Source organism: Bos mutus, chromosome 7, assembly GCF_027580195.1.
Source record: "Bos mutus isolate GX-2022 chromosome 7, NWIPB_WYAK_1.1, whole genome shotgun sequence".
Lineage (NCBI taxonomy): Eukaryota > Metazoa > Chordata > Mammalia > Artiodactyla > Bovidae > Bos > Bos mutus.
This window is the reverse complement of record NC_091623.1, coordinates 66,292,423-66,310,035: the sequence shown is the minus strand read 5'-3', so window position 1 is coordinate 66,310,035 and position 17,613 is coordinate 66,292,423. Positions and strand designations below refer to the sequence as shown.

General features: G+C 42.3%; 1 protein-coding gene across 1 annotated transcript in view; it reads left to right on the top strand.

Moving 5' to 3' along the window:
- The first annotated feature begins 2,573 nt into the window (after positions 1–2,573).
- Positions 2,574–17,613, top strand: part of PRRC1 (proline rich coiled-coil 1) — a 45,113-nt gene continuing 30,073 nt past the window's right edge. The window contains exons 1-4 of the mRNA XM_005907539.3: positions 2,574–2,731; positions 12,880–13,000; positions 14,108–14,497; positions 16,951–17,111. Of these exons, the coding sequence (XP_005907601.2) occupies positions 12,898–13,000; positions 14,108–14,497; positions 16,951–17,111 (654 nt within the window). The 5' untranslated portion in view covers positions 2,574–2,731; positions 12,880–12,897. The remainder of the gene's footprint in view (positions 2,732–12,879; positions 13,001–14,107; positions 14,498–16,950; positions 17,112–17,613) is intronic.

The following is a 17,613-nucleotide window of genomic DNA, read 5'->3' as shown; positions in this document are numbered from 1 at the left end:
GACTCTGATGCTGGGAGGGATTGGGAGCAGGAGGAGAAGAGGATGACAGAGGATGAGATGGCTGGATGGCATCACTGACTTGATGGATGTGAGTCTGAGTGAACTCCAGGAGTTGGTAATGGACAGGGAGGCCTGGCGTGCTGCGATTCATGGGGTCTCAAAGAGTCAGACACAACTGAGTGACTGAACCGAACTGAACTGAATTACATGCTCAGCTGGTAGAGAATCCACCTGCAATGCAGGAGACCTGGGTTTGATCCCTGGGTTGGGAAGATCCCCTGGAGAAGGGAACAACTACCCACTCTAGTATTCTGGCCTGGAGAATTCCATGGACTGTATAGTCCATGGGGTCATAAAGACTCGGACATGACTGAGCGACTTTTACTACATGCAATGACAGGCCTGTTTATAAGAGAAAGGCAGACAGGAGAGAAGGCCATGTGGATACAAAGTCAGAGACTGGAGTCAGGCTGGCATGATCCAAAGAATAGCTGGCACCCCTCAAGCTGGATGAGATATGGAAGAGCTCTCAGAGAGGCCCTGCCTCTCTTCCAGTTCTCTAGAACTGTGAGAGAATAAATTTCTGTTGCTTTTAGCCAACCAGTCATGGTAATTTGCTTTGGAGGTCTTACAGTCACATCCAGTCCATCAGGAAATCATGACAGCTTAACCTTCAAAAGGTGTCCACACCATGTACTCCCTCCCCTGCCTGCCCCATTAGCTATACTAAGGCATGTGTGTGTGCTCAGTCATGTCTGACGCTTTGAGACCCCACAGACTGTAGGCTGCCAGGTTACTCGGTACTCTAAGGCAGCATCACTTCATTGTGATCATTCTGCTTTTGTCTTTGCACCACCACCCCCTTCACAATTCTCAAACAGCAAACAGAATACGACTTAAAATGGAAGTCAAATCTTATCTGTCCTCTGCTCAAAACCTTCCACTTGCTTCTCATTTCTCTCCAGATATAACCCAAAGGCCTTAAGATGGCCTTCAAGGCTGGCTACCATCTGGCCCTGCTATCTCTCTGACCTCATTTCTAACCACCGTCTTAGTCCCAATTTCCTTCTTGTTCTACAGACATGCCAGGCACCCTCCCTCAAAGCCTTTGGGTGTTCTTCCCTCTGTTCAAAGAATCACAGGGCTGCTTCCCTGTGATCTCAACTAAAATCCTACCTACTCAGAGACACCTTACACTTCTGGCCCATCCAAGGTGGCCTCCCCCAGTTATTATGAAGATCACATTACCCCATTGACTTTCCTCAAAGTGCCCATCACAAACAGTACTCACTTTATTTTTCTGCTCATAGCCTGCCTCTCCCTTGAGAAGATCTGCCTCTCCCTCAGTGTAAGGATCTTGTCTGTCTTGTTCATTGCTACTTTCTAGTACTGATGCTCAGGACATTGCAGACACTAATAAATATTTGTTGATTGAATGGAGAAACCAACAGTTCTTACAGTTATTAAGGGTGTTGACCAAAAAGGATGGGAGATGGTAACTCTTTTCAGCACCACCCCAAACAGCACTCTATGGAGAGTAACCCAGACAGCCACCTACACACATTCTCCGGGGACAAGATAAGAGTCACCACCTCAGGGACCAATCCATTGAAGCTGCAAATCATTTTGTCTGAAGTTAGGGCACAGTTAAACAGTATTAACTCTTTAGTGAGGTATTTTAAAATGCTTTTAGCTGTCAAGTCTGAGAAATATATTAATGCTAATTCTATAGATGAGTTCCTGAAATAATTTGAAAATAAGGTAAACAACAGTTGTTTATGTATTTAACACTCAGCAGCTTAAAAAGTGCTTTTGTGTGTCTTATTTTGATTCTCTTACCTGCTTGATTAGAGATGGCAAGTATTCTTATCTTACAGATAGAAATAGGGAGACTCAAAGAGAATGAGCGATCTGTATAAGGTAACATGACTGCACAAGCAACACTAGGGCAGTCGGGACTCAAACCAGGATTTCTGATCGCAAATTCTTTATATTCCACCATTGTACTGTATTGATTGATTGATTTAGGGTACATTATTGAGCACCGACCTTCAGGACCTGTTTTAAGTGCAGCACATAAGGTTAAGAAAGTGGATAATTTTCGATTTTCCATTAAAAATATGTGTAATACATGAACTTGGGGAAAATCAGTATAGTATCTGCCACCCTGCTCTCTCTCTTTCCGGAAGCAACCGCTCTTATCTAGAAATCTTTGAAAATACAAAGGATAAGTCTGTTTTGGGAGCGAAGTTGCCTGGAGGCGGCATGCCCTTGGGTTGGGGGGAGGTAATCGCCTTCCCTGGGGGCGGCCATGGAGTAAGTGAGTAAGTAAGAGTAAGTGAGCTACACCCAATAACAAGGGTTCCATTCTCGCATGCTGAGGTTGAGTACTGGAAAGGAGGGCAGTCGTGTTTCTGGAGTGGGCAGCGCCCGCCCTGGTTGCACGAAGATCTTTGGACCCAGGTGCTCCAGCAGGTTTAACTGGCGGAGGCCTCTGGGGGCGGGGCTCTGGGGGGCGGGGCGTGGGGCGGGACTCAGCACGGGGCGGGGCGGCGCGCCGGGGACGTGGCAGCCTCAGGGACAGGCGCCTCCGGTGGCCATCTTGGAGGCGGGCGCGCGCGCTGCAGGGTCTTACCTGCGTCTTGCTCGTCTTCTCACAGCAGTAGTCTTACACCCAGCCTGTCTAGCCTCCACTTTTCATTGCCACGCAGACACTATCTCGAGCCTGCAGGTAAGCGTTAGTCCGGCAGCAATACGGGTGCATGTGGGCGACGGGATGGGGCTCAGGCGCCCAAACCAGCGCCCAGGGGCGCCTTGCCTGCGAGGTGGGCGGGCCGGCGGGGCCGGGAGGCGAGGGTCGCTCAGAGCTCCTCACTGGTACAGTCCAGGCTCCCGCTGTTGGAGCGTCCAGAGTTCAGCCCAGGCACCGGTAGGCTTCATGAAGCAAGCATTCCCGCTGTGGATTTTGCGGAGAGTGCGGCCCGGGGGTCTTGGCAGGTTCTAGGGTCCACTCCCCGGACCCACACCGGCGCCCCCGGGCTATTTGGCTCCACCTTCCACCGCGCTGGCCAGAGGGGAGAGACCGGAGGCAGGCGACCTTGGCCCGGCCCAGCCCGCCTGGAGACGTGGCAGAGCTTGGGGGGAGGCCGCTCCCTCCTAGGAGACTCCCGGGTCAACAAATGGGGGTGGGCACTAAAAAGTAGCTTCTTTAACAGTGGGTTCCCCCATAGATGCCTAGCGCCACTCAGGAGGGCTTTTGCACTCTGCTGTCTCTTTGTTCATTTCTGGGGCCTTCTTCGAGCAAATTTGAGGGATAGCCTGTGTCCTGGATTGGCAGAATTTGTCCAGTTTAAGAGTGTCGTTGGAAGTAGTTCTTAAGAGACAGCATGTATCTTTCTTCGAACATGACACATTTTGACATTCCAGTCTTTTTCCTTTACAGCCGCTGTTTGGTCAGTGAACATTTATAGAAGTTATTTTTGGGATCAGAACTGGGAATGCAGAGACAAAACTCAGACCTTCCTGCAGAAGTGCTCACTAAAGGGTAGTAGAGAGCATCTTTTGAACCGGTAGCACATCAACAGTAGTAATCGTTTTTAATAAGATTTTATGTTTATCAGAGGTTCAGTAGTCCATCTCTTGCATCTTTATAAGTAGCCACCTTTAAGAGAAAATCCAGGGCACAAGAAAATTGGAAGAGCAGAGTGCATCCAGAAACGGACCCAGTTTTCCAACCCATTTCCATCACTTTTTCTTTAATGCTGATACATTAATATACTTTTTGTGTTGAGACTAAGCATTAGAACCTCTCCCAACTCTGACATTTCCCTGTTACTTTTATCACAGTAACTTTTCTTTTGTAGATGGTATTATAGTCCCTGGTGGCTCCATGGTTAAGAATCCTCATACAGAAGACTTGGGTTTGATCCCTGGGTGGGCAAGATCCCCTGGAGGAGGAAATGGCTAGCCTGCAGAATTCTGGCCTGCAGAATTCCGTGGACAGAGGAGCCTGGTAGGCTACAGTCCAAGGGTCACAAAGAGTCAGACACTATTGAGCACATTGTTTATGAATCCAGGATTTACCCAATATTGTTGTTAAGCTAGTTCTCAAACAGTCTAGCTTTTAAAGACAGAAAGAAATTGACCAATATTCCATTTTATGGGTTGTATTCATTGTACAAGTTCGTTTGCAAGTGCATTCAGTAATGTTTATCTTTAAATTTGACTCCCACAAATCACTTTGAGGATTGGTAGCATTTGTAGTAGGAAGATGAATAACCAGTGGAAAAATGAGATGAAAAGAGATAGCTTTGTTAGGGAGTAATAAAGTCCCCAGAAGATGGTTCTGTCCCATATTATCTACCTTTGATCTGTTGTTAAGTCACTGAGTCATGTCTAATTCTTTTCAACCCCATGGACTGCAGCATGCCAGGCTTCCCTGTCCTTCACTGTCTCCCAGAGCTTGCTCAAACCTATGTCCATTGAATCAGTAATGCCATCCATCCATCTCATCCTCTGTGCTCACCCCTTTCTCCTCCTGCCTTCAATCTTTCCTAGCCTCAGGGTCTTTTCCAGTGAGCCATCTGTTTGCATCAGGTGGCCAAAGTATTGGAGCTTTAGTTTCAGCATCAGTCTTTCCAATGGATATTCAGGGTTGACTTCCTTTAGGATTGACTGTTTGGATCTCCTTGCTGTCCAAGGGACTCTCAAGAGTATTCTCTGGTACCATGATTCAAAAGCATCAATTCCTCGGCATTCAGCCTTCTTTATGGTCCATCTCTCACATCTGTACATGACTACTGGAAAAATCATAGCTTTGACTATCGGACCTTTGTTGGCAAAGTGATGTCTCTGTTTTTTAATACACTGTCTAGGTTTATCATAGCTTTTCTTCCAAGGAGCAAATGTCTTTTAATTTCATGGCTGCAGTCACTGTTCCACAGTGATTTTGGAGTTGAAGAAAATAAAATTTGCCACTGTTTTCACTTTTCCCCCATCTATTTGCCATGAAGTGATGGGACCAGATGCTATGATCTTAGTTTTTTGAATGTTGAGTTTTAAGCCAGCGTTTTCACTCTCCTCTTTCACCCTCATCGAGAGTCTCTTTAGTTCCTTTTCACTTTCTGCCCTTAGGGTAGAAGGGCATCTATACATCTGAGGTTTTTGATATTTTGATATTTCTTTCAGCAATCTCAGTTCCAAATTCTGCTTCATCCAGCCCGGGCCTTTCACATGATGTACTCTGCTTATAAGTTTAATAAACAGGGTGACAATATACAGCCTTGACGTACTCCTTTCCCAATTTTGAACCAGTCCATTGTTCCATATCCTCTTTTAACTGTTGCTTCTTGACCTACATACAGATTTTTAAGGAGGCAGGTAAGGTGGTCTGGTATTTCTGTCTCTTTAAGAATTTTCCAGTTTACTGTCATCCACACAGTCAAAGGCTTTAACATAGTCAATGAAGCAGAAGTAGATGTTGTTGAATGAAAGGATTTTGCCTGTTGGGATCTCTGCTTCCTACTTCCTGCCCATAGATCTTTCATCTACACTCAACAGCAAAACTTTTAAAAGTGTTGTACGTATTTGCTTTACTTCCTACCTCAGTCCAGTTGAAACCGGTTGCTATCTTCACTCCATTTTGGAAACAGCTCTCACTAAGTTTTAACTCCAGTTTGGGAAATCTGTTCACTTTTTCATATATCATCCTATTTGGCTTCTCTGCAGCATTTGATCAGAGAAGGCGATGGCACCCCACTCCAGTACTCTTGCCTGGGAAATCCCATGGATGGAGGAGCCTGGTAGGCTGCAGTCCATGGGGTCGCGAAGAGTCAGACACGACTGAGCGATTTCACTTTCACTTTTCACTTTCCTGCATTGGAGAAGGACCTGGCAACCCACTCCAGTGTTCTTGCCTGGAGAATCCCAGGGACGGGAGAGCCTGGTGGGCTGCCGTCTGTGGGGTCACACAGAGTCGGACACTACTGAAGCGACTTAGCAGCAGCAGCAGCATTTGATACCGTTGCCTTGAAACACTCTTCTCTGGTTTTTGGACACCGCTGCCTTCTGGTGTTTTGCCTGTTTTTGTGGTCTCTGCAGGTGTTTTTTTCCCCTCCTTGGCTATTCTTTAAGGATTCGTTGCGCCGTCTTCTTTTTTCACTTAGTCTTCTCAGTTTATCTCTTTTCAGCACATGACTTTAGAGATTATCAGTGAACTGACGAAGCCCACATTTATGTGGTTTCTGAGCTGCAAAACAAGTCAGCTGTACTTGGTTGTTTCAAGGAGTTTGCACTTGGCATGTCCAATATTAAATACTCTGTAATCCCTTCTTTCCCAAAACATCAGACAGCACTTTGACGTCCTCCAGTGTCCCTTATCTTATTGAATGGCACCACCATCTGTCCAGGTGTGCACGCCATGCCTCTCCCTTTTCTGGACCCCATATCCGGTCTGTTGCTGGGTCTTACCACTTAAACATCTCCTGAGTCTATCCACTCTTCTCCATCTCCACTGTCATAACTTTAGGCTAAACCAAAGTTTTTCAGCCTTGGCATTATTGGTGTTTGGGGCCAGATAATTCTTGTGGGGACTGTCCTGTGCATTGTAGAATTTTTAGCTGTATCCCCAGCTTTTACCTACTGGATGCCCCTAATACTCTCTAATTGTTTTTTTTTTTTTTTTAATATTTATTTGGCTACACTGGGTCTTAGCTGTGGCATGCGAGATCGTTCTTTTCAGTGAATGGGTTTCTCTGGTTGCAACGTGCGGGCTCAGCAGTTGGAGCGTGCACGCTTAGTTGCCCTGCCGCATGTGGTGATCTTAGTTCTCCAACCAGCGTTCGAACCGACGACCCCTGCACTGGAAGGCAAATTCTTAACCATTGAACCACAAAAATGTCTTCAGTTCAGTCGCTCAGACGTGTCCGACTCTTGGCGACCCCATGAATTGTAGCACGCCAGGCCTCCCTGTCCATCACCACCTCCCGGAGTTCACTCAAACTCAGTCCATCGAGTCAGTGATGGCATCTAGCTACCTCATCCTCTGTCGTCCCTTTCTCCTCCTGCCCCAATCCCTCCCAGCATCAGAGTCTTTTCCAATGAGTCAACTCTTCGCATGAGGTGGCCAAAGTACTGGAGTTTCAGCTTTACCATCATTCCTTCCAAAGAACACCCAGGACTGATCTCCTTTAGAATGGACTGGTTGGATCTCCTTGCAGTCCAAGGGACTCTTCAAGAGTCTTCTCCAACACCACAGTTCAAAAGCATCAATTCTTCAGCGCTCAGCTTTCTTCAGTCCAACTCTCACATCCATACATGACTACTGGAAAAACCATAGCCTTGACTAGACGGACCTTTGTTGGCAAAGTAATGCCTCTGGTTTTTTAATATGCTATCTAGGTTGGTCATAACTTTCCTTCCAAGGAGTAAGCGTCTTTTAATTTCATGACTGCAGTCATGAAATTACTGCAGTCATCCGCAGTGATTTTGGAGCCCCCCAAAATAAAGTCTGACACTGTTTCCACTGTTTCCCCATTTATTTCCCATGAAGTGATGGGACCAGATGCCATGATCTTCGTTTTCTGAATGTTGAGCTTTAAGCCAACTTTTTCACTCTCCACTTTCACTTTCATCAGGAGGCTTTTGAGTTCCTCTTCACTTTCTGCCCTAAGGGTGGTGTCATCTGCATCTGAGGTTATTGATATTTCTCCTGGTAATCTTGATTCCACCTTGTGCTTCTTCCAGCTTCAGACACTGCCAAATGACCCCTGAGGGGCAAATCACCCTCTCCACTCCCTGTTTGAGAATCACTAGTCTAGAATGTTATTTGAAATACTTCTGTATCCTTCTTAAGGGTCTCCCTGTGTCTGTTCTACGTAGATGCCCTATGGCATGGTCTGCATTCTTTGGTCAGAGGAATGTTTTCAAAACACAAATATGAATTGCCTAAAGCAGCCTAAATGTCCTTCAGCAAATAAATGGATAATCAAACAGTGGTACATCTATAAAATGGCATAGTTTTCAGCAATGAAAAAGAACCAACCGCCGATCCATCCAACGGCTTGGATGGATCTTGAGAGCACTCTTTTGCATGAAAAAAGCCAATTTCAGAAGGCTATATGCAGTATGGTTTTATTTTTGTAACATTCATGAAATGAGAAAATAGAGAACAGTTGTTTGTCAGGGTGTATGGCGGATGAGAGGGTGTAACCAAGGAACAGCATGTGGGAGTTTGTTTGGGGAGATGGAACAGTTCTGTGTCCTGATTGTGGTGGTGGCTCCCTGAGTCAGTGCATATGATGAAATGTCATAGAACTGCATACAGACTCACACATGTAAATAAAAGCAGGTGAAATCCAAAGAAGGTTTATACTTCAGTTACTCGTATTGTGCCAGAGTTAATTTCCTAGACTTTATGGTTGAACCCTAGTTATGTAGGATGCTGTCACTGGAAGGAGCTGGGTTAGGGCACTGATGAACTCTGCTCTATATTGGCATCTTCTGTGAGCCGGAAATTCCTTCAAAGAAGTTAAAAGACAAATACATCATCCCTAGTTTGAATGCCCCCACAGTGACTTTCTCTTAGAAGATTCCACTCTTTAACATGGCTTGTAAATCTCAGTACAGTCTGGGCTCCCATCAGGTCTGTGATCCTCATTCCTGTTCCTTTCTGACTCTATATAGTCACTTTTCCTGGCATGTACCTTCCTTGTCTTCTTTCCCTTTCCTAATTAAATCCTGATCATCCCTTTCTGACCCCCAAGTCAAAGTCATTTTCTAGCGAACAGAATTGTTCTTGCCCTCAGAGCACATCATTCAGGCTGCAGTTCACTGTATGTTGGTGTTATTGATTGTCCCCTGGGCTGGACTGTAAGTATCCTGTTTGCTTTTGCTTACCCTCTTATTTCCAGAGGCACCAGTGTAGTGCTTGGCAAGTGGTTGACCTTCGCTGAATATTGGTAAAATGAATAAAAACTTCAAAAATGTATTTGATGTATTTAGAAGTTCTGATTTTATACTTGAAGCAGGCTTGAAAGTTTGTAATTTTTAAGGAAATTTTCTAACATTTTGTAATCCATTTTTGTCTGTTAGGAAAAATGCTCGTGGCACTTTTGCTAAAACCTGACTTTTCTAAAAGCTGAGACCTAACATTTAGCCATTATGTTGTTTAGTTGCTGTCATGTCTGACTTGCAACCCGGTAGACTAGCCTGCCAGGCTCTCCTGTCCATGGGATTTCCTAGACAAGAATATTGGAGTGGGTTGCCATTTCCTTCTCTAGGAGATCTTCCTGACCCAGAGATCAAACCTGTTTCTCTTGGCTTGGCAGGTGGGTTGACCATTATGGGGGTACTTTTTAGAATGTAAACAAAGAAAAACTGGGACTAGGGAAGAATACTGGAGTGGCTCGCCTATTCCTTCTCTAGGGGATCTTCCCAACCCAGGGATCGAACCCACATCTTCTGCATCGGCATGTAGATTCTTTTCTCTGAGCCACCTGGGAAGTGGAGTAGCCTGTTAACAGGAGTAGCCCATGTACACTGCTTAGTGAGGAGGGAGGAAGTGTTTCAAAAATACTTTACATATTTTTGAAGTAATAGTGACTGGAATCTAGATATAAATCTAACATGCATTCCTGTGGCAGAAATTAAATTAGTAATTTACTATTTGAAATATATTGGGTAATTACATAGCTAACATAAAATTATTTCTCAATTATGAAGTAGGTGTATGAAAATGTCTCAGATTGTTTGTGCATTAAATAGTCTCACAGACTACTTTTTTAGAAATTTTGACAAATCCTTCACCTGGAAATAAGTGGCATTGTATACAGTAAAAACAGACATCTCTCTGTTGGTTATTTATTTACATTTGAGCTATGTAATTTTTATTTTATTGGCATGTAGTTGCTTTACAATGTTGTGTTAGTTTCTGCTGTACAACAAAGTGGATCAGCTCTATGAATACATATATCCCCTCCCCCTTAAACCTCCTTCCCACCCCCCTACCCCAGGCCCTCCCCTGTAGGTCATCACAGGGCCCTGAGCTGAGTTCCCTGTGTTACACTCTCCCCTCCCTATCTGTCCTACATGTGGAAGTGTGTATAGTCAGTCCTGCTCTGCAGCTTATCTCCCCCTTGCCCTCTTCCCACCCCACCACCATGCCCACATGTCTCTTCTCTGTGTCTGCATCCCTGTTCCTACCCTGCAAACAGACTCGTCTGTACCATCTTTCTAGATTTCATACATATGTGTTAATTCAGGATATTTTTCTCTTTCTAACTGACTTTACTCTGTATGACAGACTTGGGTCTATCCCCGACCCAGTTTTGTTCCTTTTTATGACTGAGTAATATTCCATTGTGTGTATGTATCCCTACATCTTCTTTATCTATTCATCTGTTGATGGCCATCTAGGTTGCTTCCATGTCCTGGCTGTTGTAAATGGTGCTGCAGTGAGCATTGGGGTGCGTGTGTATTTTGAATTACGGTTTTCTCAAGAGTATGTGCCCAAATGGTGGGATTGCTGGATCATATGTTAGTTCTATTTTTAGTTTTCTAAGGACCCTCTATACGGTTCTGCTAGAAGCTCTATCAATTTACAGTCTCATAGTGTACGAAGGTTCCCTTTTCTTCACACCCTCTCCAGCATTTATTGTTTGTAGATTTTTTGATGATGGCCGTTCTGACCAGCTGTGAGGTAATATCTCATTGTATTGATTTGCATTTCTCTAGTAATAAATGATGTTGAGCACTTTTTTATGTGTTTATTAGACATTTGTGTGTCTTCTTTGAAGAAGTGACTATTTAGGTCTTCCATCCATTTTTTGATTGGGCTGTTAATTTTTTTGATATTGATCTACATGATTTGCTTGTATATTTTGGAGATTAATCCCTTGTCCGTTGTTTCATTTGCAAATACTTTCTCCCATTCTAAGGAATGTCTTCTCATCTTGTTTATGGTTTCCTGCTTTGTAAAAGCTTTCTAAGTTTTATTAGGACCCATTTGTTTATTTTTGGTTTTATTTTTTTTTAGGAGGTGGGTCAGAAAGGATCCAGCTGCATTTTATGTCAGAATGTTTTATGTTTTCCTCTTAAGAATTTTATAGTGTCTAGACTTGCATTTAGATTTTTAATCTATTTTGAGTTTATTTTTTGATGGTGTTAGGAAATGTTCTAATTTCATTCTTTTACATGTAGCTGTCCAGTTTTCCCAGCACCCTTACTGAAGAGGCTGTTTTTCTCCATTGTATCGTCCTGCCTCCTTTGTCAAAGATTAGGTGCCCATTGGTGCTTCAGGTTATCTGTAGACATTGAACTGTATTTCTGTTTTTGTGCCAGTACTGTATTGTCTTGATTAGTGCAGCTTTGGAGTACAGTCTGAAGTCACGGAGCCTGATTACTCTAGCTCACTCTTTCTCAAGATTGCTTTGGCTGTTCGGGGTCTTTTGTGTTTTCATACAAATTGTAAAAATTTTTTGTTCTAGTTCTGTGAAAAATGGCATTGGTAGTTTAAGAGGGATTGCACTGAATCTGTAGATTGCTTTGGATAATGTAATCATTTTCACAATATTGATTATTCAGACGAAGAACTTAGTACAGCTCTGCGTCTGCTTGCGTTGTCTTTGATTTCTTTCATCAGGGTCTTATAGTTTTCTGCATACAGGTCTTCTGTCTCTGCAGGTAGGTTTATTCCTAGGTGTTTTATTCTTTTTGTTACAATGGTAAATGGGATTGTTTTCTTAATTTCTCTTTCTGATCTTCCGTTGTTAGTGAGTGGAAATGCAGGAGATTTCTGTGTATTGATTTTGTACCCTGCAACTTCATTGGTTAGCTCTGGTAGTTTTCTGGTGGCATCTTTAGGATTTTCCATGTACACTACCATGTCATCCACAGTGAGTTTTATTTCTTCTTTTCCAATTTGTATTCCTTTTATTTCTTTCTCTTCTCTGATTTCTGTGGCTAGGACATCTAGAACGAACTATGTTGAATAATATTGGCCAGAGTGGGCACCCTTGTCTTGTTTAGAGAAAAAGCTTTCAGTTTTTCACTGTTGAGAATAATGTTTGCTGTGGATTTGTCATATATGGCATTTACTGTGTTAAGGTAGGTTTGCTCTGTGCCCGTTTTCTGAAGCGTTTTTGTAATAAATGGGTATTGAAATTTGTTGGAAGCTTTTTCTGCATCTATTGAGATTTTCCTATGATTTAGCCCTTCCATTTGTTAATATTGTGTGTCACATTGATTGATTTGCATATATTGAAGAATTCTTCCATCCCTGGGATTAAACCCCACTTGATCATGGTGTGTGATCCTTTTAATGTGTGGTTGGATTCTGTTTGCTAGTATTCTGTTGAGGATTTTCGTGTCCATGTTCATCAGTGATGTTGGCCCGTAATTTTCCTTTTTGTGTGATGTCTTGGTTTTGGTATCAGTGATGGTGGCCTCATAGAATGAGTTTGGGGGTGTTCCTCCCTCTACAATTTTTTTTTTTTTTGAAGAGTTTGAGAAGGATAGGTGTTAGCTCTTCTCTAAATGCTTTATTTGCTAACTATACAAGCTAAAGCTGAAACTCCAGTACTTTGGCCACCTCATGCAAAGAGTTGACTCATTGGAAAGGACTCTGATGCTGGGAGGGATTGGGGGCAGGAGGAGAAGGGGATGACAGAGGATGAGATGGCTGGATGGCATCACTGACTCGATGGACGTGAGTCTGAGTGAACTCCGGGAGTTGGTGATGGACAGGGAGGCCTGGTGTGCTGCGATTCATGGGGTCGCAAAGAGTTGGACACACGACTGAGCGACTGAACTGAACTGATACAAGGTTTAAAAGTATACTTTTTATTACTGTGTAATCTTTATTACATTTTAATATTTTTACAGTTGTACTGAAATTGAAAAATGATGGAAGAAAGTGGAATAGAGACAACACCACCTGGGACCCCCCCACCGAATTCTGGGGGCCTGGCTTCTGCTGCGCTCTCCTCCTCCCCGGCTCCTTTAGGTATGTGCAGTTGTCTAGCATCAGTGGGTTTTGAGGAGAGTCAGGATACTGTCGTCTTTTCTCAGAGTCTTTTAACAAAAGCCTAGAGACATACCTCAGAGATACTGTGAGTTCAGTTCCAGAACACTGCAGTAAAGCAAGTCACATGATTTTTTTTATTTCCTAGTGCATATAGAAATTACGATTGCACTATACTGTAGTCTATTAAGTGTGTAGTAGATTATGCCTATGTCTAAAAAGAAAACAATGTACCCACTTCAAAATGTACCCACTTCAATTACATACTTTGCTAAAGCATTGCTTTAAAATGCTGGCTATCATCTGGGCATTCAGCAAGTTGTAATCTTTTTGCAGTGCCAAAGATCAGTGATCATGCATCACCATAACAAATACAATAATAATGTGAAATGTGAAATATTTTGAGTGGTACCAGAATGTCACACAGAGACACAAAGAACAAATGCTGCCAGGTAAAACGGCACCGATAGACTTGCTTGACATAAGGTTTGCTGCAAACCTTCAATTTGTAAAATGAAGCAAAATAACGTGAGGTGTGCCTATATATTAAAACTTTTGTAATCTTTGCCAGGATGAAGGTAAATAGCCTTTTTTATTTAAGCCCAAAGGCAGAAAACATCTTTGTTTTGCTTTAATTTTTATTTTTTGTTTTCAGATTAACTAGAAATCATCTTTGTTATGACAGAAATATCCTAAAAAGCGCATTAGCTTTGTCTAATGTTCTGTGACTTCGTGGAGATTAACCTTCTGACCAAAGTTTTTGAGCCCTAAATTGTGAGGTTTTATGCTCGTATTAGCAGAGATGAAAAGCAGGTCTGTTGTATTAAAAGCACAACAAAACAAACAGAAACACAAAGATGTGCAATACCATAACTTAATTTTATAAGCAGCAGGTCTGCTTTTACTGATGGGAATTGAAAGTCATTTGCACTCAGTCATACTCATGTATTGTTAATTATGTATTTAAAGATAACTCTTGGGAATAGGGTCTGTTAAATTTAAAAATTTCCCAAGATGGTAATAAGAGACTTTGAAAACTAAGTGAAAAGCATGTCACTGACGTGTGATTTTCCCTCCCCTCTTTCCTAGCCGCAGCCAGCACCTTCTCTTCTCCAAGCGCCTCCTCTGTGCAGAGCCTGCCGCCTCAGGTGTACTCCACCCCGCAGCCTTCCCTGCCTCCTGTGCAGCCTGCGGCACCCTTGCCCTTTGTGCCATCTTCACCAGTTCCTTCCGTTCCTCCGCTCGTTACCTCTCTGCCACCTCCTGCTTCTCCACCTACGGCTGCTGCCTTCAGTCATCCTCCTCTATCCCACTTCCCGCCTTCCACCTCTGCCCCAAACACTCTCTTATCCGCACCCCCTTCGGGTCCTCCTACTTCGGGGTTCTCTGTTGGCTCAACTTACGACATTACGAGGGGACATGCAGGAAGAGCTCCACAGACACCCCTGATGCCATCGTTTTCTGCACCTCCAGTGACAGGTATTCTCTCATTGACACTTTGAAACAGGTGGCTGGCTATAGGGAATGTATTATCTGTTTTTGTTTTTTTTTTAAACAGCTTTATCGAGGTGTAATTCCCATACAATTCACTTTCACGTGTACAGTTTAATAGTTGTTACTATATTTACCAAGTTGTGCAGCCATCACCACAATTTTAGAACCTTTTAATCACCCCCAAAGAAACTGCACACCTGTTAGCAGTCACTCCATACATCTCCCAATCCTCATGGTTCTCAGAACCACTAATCTACTTTCTGTCTCTGTAGATTTGCTTGTTTTGGACATTTCACATAAATGGACTTGTATTAATATGTAGTCTTTTGTGACAGGCCACCTTCACTTAGTGTGATGTTTTCAAGATTCATCCGTGTTGTAACAGGTGTCAGAGCATTCTTCCTTTCTAGGACTGGATTATATGCCATTGTATGGATATACCATGTTTTTATTTATTCATCAGTTGGTAAACTGTTGGGTTGTTTCCACTTTGTGGCTATGGTGAGTTTCATAATATGGCTATTATGAACCTTGGTGTGCAAGTTTTACATGGAAATGTTTTCATTTCTCTTGAGTATGTACCTAGGTTCAGAATTGCTGAGTTTTTTTTTTTTCCTGAAGGGCTTCATTTTTTTTTCTAAATAAATTGAAGTAAAGTTGCTTTTAACATTGTGTTAGTTTCAGGTATACAGCATAGTTACTCAGTTATACATATATCTATATCTATTCTTTTTCAGATTCTTTTCCATTATAGGTTATTACAAGATATTGAGTAGAGTTCCCTGTGCTATACAGTAGGTTCTTGTTATTTATCTGTTATATATATATAGTAATGTTTTTCTGTTAATCCCAAACTCCTAATTTATCCCCTCCTCTTCGCCTTTGATAACCATCAATTTTTTAATTTTTAGTATGTCTGTGAGTTTGTGTTGTGAATAAGTTCATTTGCGTCATGTTTTTAAATTCCACATATAAGTAATAACGTGATATTTGTCTTTGTCTAATTTACTTCACTTAGTATGATAATTTCTAGGTTCATCCATGTTGCTGCAAATGGCATTATTTCATTCTTTCTTTATGGCTGAGTAATATCCCATTGTGTATACATATACCACATCTATTGAATCATCTGTTGATGGACATTTAGGTTGCTTCCGTGTCTTGGCTTATGTAAATAGTGCTGCTGTTGGGATGCATGTCAGAATTGCTGACTTTAGTACAACTATCAGACTATTGTCTAAAGCAGCTGCACCATTCATTTTACTTTCTTAGCAGCAGTAAAGGAGGGTTCTTGTTACTCTGCATGAATGTTTTATTCCCTTTGATTTTCAGAGCTTAAATAAAATTGACGTTACTTAATATATGATTTTTATATGATATAAAACTTAGAACATGGTTAGTATGTGAAAGCAAAAGTCGCTCAGTTGTGTCTGACTCTGTGACCCCATGGACTGTACAGTCCATGGAATTCTCCAGGCCAGAATGCTGAAGTGGGTAGCGTTTCCCGTCTCCAGGGGAATCTTCCCAATGCAGGGATCCAGTCCAGGTCTGCGTTGCAGGCAGATTCTTTACCAGCTGAGCCACGAAGGAAGGGAAATGTAAGACAAAATTACAAAATTTTGTCCTAACATTTTGTGCGGTTATAGAGAAACACCAAGGTGAAGTCTGAGTTTAGCTTTACTTAAAAATTATCAGAACTGAACAATCCAGGGAGTAGTTTTATTTAGCCATGTAAAAGTTCAAAATCAAGTAAGTGTATGTACCGTAAGTTGGTGGTGTCGGACTATTTTATTTTCTAGGTCAAGAACACCTAGAAATGGCTATTCTTTGGCTTCCCTGGAATGGTTGTTGGAAATCAGTATTAAAACTTCATCCTGTCATATTCTTCCTATTGTTTCTCTAATTTTAGGAAAAGAAACAACTTTGTTGTGATTTTTTTTTTTAATCCAATTTGGATTATCTACTTTAACAAACATTTTTGCAGAGTGCAGGTATGACACCCATGTGTATGTATATGTGGATTTTCTTTTTTAGTTAAAATATTGTATATGGATATGTTTACTAATTTTTATTTTCATTTTGTGTAATGAGCTTGAGTGCTTACATCAGCTATTTTTATGCCTTAAGGAGAATCAGGCTGTAGCTGTTTGCGTCCATGTGCTACATTGGGCAAACATGAAGTACTTTTGGGTATATTTTTTTGTCCATTTTCAGGGCACTAGATAATAAGCCTAAGAAGAAGGAAAGAAATTTCTTTTTTGGAGTTTGTATAATTTAGGTGATTCTTTGAATTCATATCTCAGTGTTGAAATGCCTGAGTGTATAGTAACATGATTAAAGCTATTTTGAACTACTCATTTCATATGTTGTAGCATCTTTTTTATAGGAGATATTTTATGAAATAAATTACATATGTTAACATTTTTGCCATTAACTAGGTATTTTGCCAACTCCTATTACTCAGCAAGCTGGTTTGACATCTGTGGCACAGGGAACTGGAACCACATCAGCCATCACTTTCCCAGAGGAGCAGGAAGACCCTAGAATTGGTAGAGGTCAGGATGAAGCTTCAGCTGGTGGACTCTGGGGTTTTATTAAGGTAAGGGGTATTTACTTTAAAAACCGTGTGTAAGTTTTTAATTATAAAACTTAAGAGAATTTTGAAAATAAAAAAGAATAGTATAAGGAAAAATCATTGTAAAATATCTTTTTAGTCTTATTACACTTTTTCTGGGCTTCCCTGATAGCTCAGTTGGTAAAGAATCTGCCTGCCATGCAGGAGACCCCGGTTTGATTCCTTGGTCCAGAAGGTCCGCTAGAGGAGGGATAGGCTACCCACTCCAGTATTCTTGGGCTTCCCTTGTGGCTCAGCTGGTAAAGATTCCACCTGCCATGCGGGAGACCTGGGCTCGATTCCTGGGTTGGGAAGGATCCCCTGGAGAAGGGAAAGGCTACCCACTCCAGTATTCTGGCCTGGAGAATTCCATGGACTGTATAGTCTATGGGGTTGCAAAGAGTCGAACATGACTGAGTGCCTTTCACTTTCACTATTCTTTTTCTGTAGTTCCTCTTAGTCTTCTGGATGTGCATATCTAGGTAGA